The 7,011-nt window shown below is 34.9% G+C and overlaps 1 protein-coding gene across 1 annotated transcript; it reads right to left on the bottom strand.

Annotated features, from left to right (window-relative positions):
* LOC109225829 (calcium-dependent protein kinase-like) lies at nucleotides 910-5,934 on the bottom strand. Its single transcript, XM_019390609.1, has 8 exons — nucleotides 4,732-5,934; nucleotides 4,319-4,462; nucleotides 4,076-4,228; nucleotides 2,916-3,028; nucleotides 2,282-2,449; nucleotides 2,059-2,186; nucleotides 1,349-1,448; nucleotides 910-1,266 (listed from the first exon to the last, which is right to left on the bottom strand). The coding sequence occupies exons 1-8, from the start codon at nucleotides 5,474-5,476 to the stop codon at nucleotides 1,192-1,194; spliced, it is 1,626 nt and encodes a 541-aa protein (XP_019246154.1). The 5' UTR covers nucleotides 5,477-5,934; the 3' UTR covers nucleotides 910-1,191.

Genomic DNA, 7,011 nt, shown 5'->3' with positions numbered 1-7,011 from the left:
TTTATATACAAATAATGAAAATAAAATTTTAATATACATGGTGGTATAGACAAAGAAGAAAAAAAAGTTGTGATATACATATTATTATTGTGATATACATTTATTGGCTATTTGATGCAATATCTATAACTAGGGCTATTTTCTTCCAATTATATGAGTATGTTGTTATACCATGTCAAAACCCCTAATAACCACAACCTTAAAATATTAAACATCCAAAATCTCTTTTTAGGGAAAAGTATAAGAATAAATGCTTCAACAGTCTGTACACTCAGTAAAGAATTTGCTTGAAATTGATGAACCCGCCTCACATGATTATCAACCCGCAACCGCTTTTAGTTTTTAAAAGAATGTTCAAACCCGCCCCGCCTGGCATTCATCTGCACCTGCCTCGCACCCACATGATCTCAAACCCGCACCGCCCATTGCCCCGCACCCGCATGATCTCAAACCCGCCCCGCCCACTAGATAGGGTGAGTCCAAGCTTTTACAATCAATTTTTAAGATAATTGTATTTTGGAAAAAAGAGTTCATGTCGCCTGTTATTAACTTATATCTTCTTAATAATGCCATTAATTAAAACCTTTTTCTTAATCTACAACTAGCGCGTGGTTATAAAGAAAATTGAAGGAATTTTTCCTAATGACATATATACATTATTGTCTCCAATAGAGATATGGACATGTCCACCAATTTTCATATGTAATCAATTGTACCTAGTAATGATGCTCTTGTTACTTTTGGTGCAGCCCGATACGGTATAAGCGTAGTGCTACAAAAGATTTAGCTCTGAGAATAGTAGTTTCTTATATTGCACACCCATGAAGCGACTAGAGGAACATAATTGAACAACAAGGGATTGGTGTTGGTGGACCACCGATTAGCTGTGGACAAAAGGGCCAGGCCGTATGTAAAGAAAATGGCAAAGAACCAAGACTACTTTTCAGACAGCAGTAATATTTTCATTCTTTTTAGGATGGAAGGAATATACATTATAAATAAATGAATTTTATTAGATATTCTGCTTTAAATTGGATGTACACCAAAATGCTTCCTTCATTCCACTGCTTTCCAAAGTTGTCAAAGCAAGTCAAAAAATATTGGAGATATCAGGTGTAACAAGTACATCAAGAATACCTCTGCCGCCTTTTCTGAATCTTCTCTTGCATGCAAGGTTACTGTTTGAAGGAACTAAATTATTTTCTCTTGTGGTTGTGTTCCGCTCCTCATCATCGCGCAGAACTCCTCATAATTGATCCTACCGTCCTGTTTAAGTGAAAGAGTATAGGTAAAATCCAGTATCATAGTAGAGCTACAAATGTTAAATATTGCATCTGAAACTACTTACATGATCTGTGTCCACCTCTGCTATAATTTCCTTTATGGTGGCCTCATCACCCATACCGTACTCTTTCATAGCACTTTCCAATTCATCTTTTGTTATGAAGCTGAACCACATTCACAAAAAATAAACAAGTAAACATCTCAAAGGAATGATATGTGAAAAGATAATGTCTAAGACAGATCCTACCAAATCCGTAGAATAAGGTTTCCTTATATGGGATTAACTTTTTATTCATGAAACAGACCATCTACGGTCACGCTATTTAGCTATAGAAACTTCATTTGCCGAGGAAAGAAAATCATGAATATTTTGGGAGAAGATTTTTTTACAAAGCAATAGAAAACTGCCAAAATGCACCAGAGAGGGCTCAATATGTCAAAATTACTTATGGAGGCTAGCTGATGATTAAGGAGGATGATTAATATGCACATTTAACAGTTTGAGATTCCATAGCCTATAACTATGAATGCTAACCAATGCATGCAATCAACTACTCATGAACCACATGCAGGGGAACGACTCCCATCGATTCATCATAATATAAACACTCAATAACAACAACGCTGAAATCTGCTTTTCATTTGCCTCCTGCTAAAGTTATCATAACTAATCCATATTGGCATCTGGACAAAATTATGCTATACAACCAAGATTTAGTATAAGCTACACTTCACTGGAAACCATAAACACTGAAAATCACTTTGTGGACTCACCCGCTATGGTCCGTGTCAAAAAACTGAAAAGCTTTAAACAGATGGTCATCCCTTTCAAGCCGATGTCTATGCATTGTTGCAGTAACAAACTCGATGTAGTCAATCGTTCCATTTCCATCCACATCAGCCTGAAATATAGAACGAAAAAAAGGATAAATAGGATAATAAAGCTGTCAGGAAGCCAAAATAAACAGATAAATCTAGTCAAATGCATCAAACTTACAGCTTCCATAAGTTGCTTAACTTCAGCCTCTGAAAGCTTTGATCCAAGGCGAGCCAATCCTGATTTTAATTCTTCGTAAGTGATTGTCCCACTATTGTCTGTATCCATGTTCGCAAACATAGCTTTCAGACCCTTAATTTCTTCTTCAGATAAATTTTCTGCAATGACCTGGGGAATTCCAAAACAGAATATCAGGAGGTTGAAATTTGAAAACCATCAGGGAAAATGGAAACTGCTGATATCTACAGGCTACAGCATCTTTCATTGCCTTGTTAGGTATCCAATTACGTGTTAGTCAACGACAAGAAACTGCGATGGAAAAGAATACATCAACAAAGACCTCGCTCAACCCCCAAAAACATCTTGTTAAAGAACGAATTAGTTGATGTTGGACGGTTTCTTATTCAGTATAGCAAATTTTAACCAATTCTGTGACAACTTTCTTAAAGAAATGAAACATCAGCTTGATTGTAGTTATACTTTCTAGATCAAGACCCTAGAAAATGCGACATCTCACTTTTACTGCTGAAGAAATACTAATGAAGGTCAAAGAGACATTCTAATTGACGACAATCTTCAGACAACATTTAACCACTTGGCATGTAGAAATAATAGTTGCTATATCAAATTCTACCTTCAATGCGAGTTTCTTGAGCTTGTTCATTGCCCTGAACTGCTTCATTCTGGAGAGGACTGCACTGTCTATAGGCTTATCTGATGCTTCTCCACTTCGAAGCCATGGATGTTCTGTAGAAGCAAGCGCAAAGTATATTAAGAAGGACACATAGTTTAGTTCCAGCATACTAAACAAGATCCAATCAAGTGAAAAAAATCAAATATCAAGAAGACTAAGAAACCTGATAAGCAAGTCAAAATGGAAAGCAATAGGAAGACACTGAAAAGGCAAGATATACTCACTAATGCATCATAACATACGATAAAGTGTAAGAACACCTCGATGCACTTTTATCCACATTTTAAAACTTTGATTAACCAAAAAGGAATCTGAAGAGACAAGTATTTGGCTACTAGTGATGCAACATAAGCATAATGTTCTTAAAGTAACTGAAAATCCAATAGTGGAATGGATCAAATATGGCCTTTATATTAGATACAGCCAACGAAAGACCAAACAACAAGCTTTTCTTTGGACATGATAAATAGAGTTAATATTTTAACTCTAAATTCGTCTTTCACTTTTATTCATATGAGAAACAACAAAGCTATCACCTCCTACTGGTAATGAAACAACCCCTTGTTCTTTCTTGTCATCATCATATTGGTCACATAAATGTTAAAACAACTCACTCTTCGTAGAAGCTTCCGTCAAAAGAAATCAGCATGAAACTAGTTTGAATCTTGTGGTCTTAAAGTAAAGATTAATGTACTAAAATGCCCTACGAATCATGTCGTCTTAAACATGCCATGTGAGATATTGGAATTAAAGAGTTAGTACTAAATACAAAAAATGGCATTCTTTTCTAAATAGACTAAAGAGGAAATTAAGACGCATAAATTGAAACAGAGTGAGTAGTAGATTGTTATCCTATGTTTTGTGAAGAAAACATGAAGTATTGTCTAATAAGTGCCAAACATGAACTCCTATGGAAAAGCTAAACACAACTCTAGCTTATCTTTAATTGCATATACAAAAATACCCATGTTTCTCTCCGTGACTATATAAAACCACATTGATAAAGTACTATATAAAATGAGAAGATCATGTTGTAACCTTTGATTACACAAAATCAGAGAGAGAGAGAGAGAGAGAGAGAGAGAGAGAGAGAGAGATACCAAGAACTTCTGCTGATGTGATTCTGTTTTTTGCATCCTGTGTTAACATTTTTCGAACAAGGTCCTTGGCACTATTTGATATGGATGGCCATGGATCACTCTGGAAGTCAATTTCTCCTTTTAGTATAGCATGGAATATTCCCTTTTCAGTTTCTGAAAAGATTTGGAAAGACATGTTAAAAGAGAAGTGCAGAAAATAACACCAATTACAGCATCTAATTATGCTTCTATCTCTGTCCTTACCATCCCAAAATGGAGGTACACCACTAAGTAGAATATACAAAATAACACCTGCACTCCATACATCCGCTTCCTTTCCATAACTACGCCTCAATACTTCAGGAGCTACATAGTATGCACTACCAACTATATCGCGATAAACCTTACCTGAAATCAATAAATAAATTAAAACATAAATATGAATCCTATCTACAAAAGCCGCAAGTTAGGAGAATGATAAAACTCTGATTTTACAAGCATTCTGTAGTGATTGATACATGATTACAGTACAAACATTCCTCTTCAGTATATAAGAACCAGGAGAGCAAACTGCAGCAAATGTATTCCACTCTTTTTCATGAATAGCACTTAAATACATATCCATATAACATTTAGTTGTGTAAAAATATTTATATAACTTGAATCAAGAATATCACCTTCTTCAATGAAGACAGAAAGTCCAAAATCAGTTGCTTTTAACATTGCACTTTCATCCTTACTAGTCAATAAGAAATTCTCAGGCTTGAGATCCCTATGCATAACACCCATAAAATGGCAAATGTAAACAACATTCACAATCTGTCTGATAATATCAGCAGCATCCTTCTCAGAGTAATATCCCCTGGCAATAATTCTATCAAACAACTCCCCTCCAGCACAAAGTTCCATAACAAGGTGCACTGAATACTTGTCCTCATATGCACCCTTGAATTCAACTATATTTGGTTGTCCACTCAAATGCTGCATAATTTGAATCTCCCTCTTAATATCCTCCTTATCTTTCTTATTCACAAGTTTCCTCTTCATTATTGACTTGCAAGCATAAGGCTGTCCAGTTGAAATCTCAGTACAATAGTAAATCACTCCATATTGACCCCTACCTAATTCTTGCCCAAGTGTGTAATGTGCTTTAATATCCTCAAATGGCTTCCCTAAAATGGTATCTTGTTCTATTCTTTGTTCTTGAATATGGGATTGTGAATTTTTCACAGGATTTTGGTGTACCTGTTGTTGTTGTTGTGCACGGGGCTTATAGGGCCTTGCTTGAGGTGGTCTTTGATAGTTTTGATGATAATAAACTGGATGTTGATAATGTTGATATGCAGCATTTGCTCCTCTTCTTGGCCTATACCTTTTACCATCTGGTTGTCCATATTTGTTCTTGCTGAAACAACCTCCCATTTTTGCTGAATCTTTAGGTACTCAATTTCTTGAGATGGTTGAAAAAAAAAAGGTTCCGTTTTATGACAATAATATTGAATACTGGTTCAAAGAATATAAACATTGATCTGATATAACCGACCCCAAGTAATTTGATATCATGACCAATTAGTTTAGGATTGAAACGTGACTTAATTTTTGTTGCTGTTATTGTGCAAAAGAAATGGTTTTATCAACTTGTTTAGGAGAAGAAGAAAAAAGGAAAAGATTTTGACTCTGTCAAAATGAAAAGGGACAAGTTTATTGAGCAAATCAATCAAGATCTTGGATTCTGAGCAAAATCCAAATGAGGTTGAGTGGTAAAGTTCAAAAAGGAGAACGTTAGTGCGAGAGATATTCCTAAGATCAGAAAATGCCAAAGGGATTAAACTCTGTTTATTGTTTGCATGTATTGTTCTAGTGTGTATGCATGTTGTTAATCTGTTTCAACTTTCCTTTTTGCTATGCCTTGTTTTTCTCAACAGCTTTTTCCAACTAGCGAAAAAGACGCATTATCTCTAGCTCACCTTAACCTTTTTCGAATAACTTTTAAAAATAGTGTGTAAAGAACTTAGTTTTGTATGCATAAAAGTTGTAACCCAATAAATACACAAACTTTGATGACAAGTCCAGTCAGTACAAATTTTGACATCCAACGAGAATTGTACTCCCCCGGGTTCAAAATAAGTGATTTTTTTGGATGTTTTCACACACCTTTTAGCATTAATTACTAATAGAATTGACCATATTAACCTTTACTATCTCACATAAACACTCCTAACACATATTCCAACACTATTTACTTCAAGGACAATGTAGAAAAATAATAATTAATTCATCCTTGAAATCTGGAAAAATCACTTATTTTAGACCACAAAAAAAAGGTCAGAAAATTACTTATTTTGGACCGGAGGGAGTATTGTGAGAGGTTTCAGATTCGAGAATTAAATATCTAATTCTAGGTAGGGGAATGCACAAATTCGTTGCATAAGATAAAAGGAAAAATATATATTGGTAATTTGAGTTATAATTAATAGTTATTGCTCTGCCTCTTCCACTATAGTATTCACAAGCCAATTGTCAACCCAAAATATTACCCCCCGTTTCAATTTATGTGAATCTGTTTGACTGGGCACAGAGTTTAAGAAAAAATGAAGACTTTTGGAATTTGTGGTCCTAAACAATTCAAAAAGGGGCCCAGAGTATTTGTGTGATTATAAAAGCTTCTCAGTAAGAGTAGAATTGTAAGTTTAAGCTAAATAGTTACCAAATTTAGAAAGGGATCATTCTTTTTGGAACGAACCAAAAAGGAAATAGGTTTACATAAACTGGAACGGAGGGAGTATTACGGAAAAAAACCATGTAGTCTTGCTCTTATTTTAAGTTTAAATGAACGGTTAATTTCATAGACCTCCCCTGAGGTTTGGCTTCATAACCGTTACTTCCCTGGTAATTTACGATAATACACCTATCTCCCTTATTTTAATTTTGTTGTAACAATTCTCTAGACCCATTTA

Source organism: Nicotiana attenuata, chromosome 5, assembly GCF_001879085.1.
Source record: "Nicotiana attenuata strain UT chromosome 5, NIATTr2, whole genome shotgun sequence".
Lineage (NCBI taxonomy): Eukaryota > Viridiplantae > Streptophyta > Magnoliopsida > Solanales > Solanaceae > Nicotiana > Nicotiana attenuata.
The sequence above is the reverse complement of the archived record's forward strand: the minus strand, read 5'-3'. Positions and strand labels throughout refer to the sequence as shown.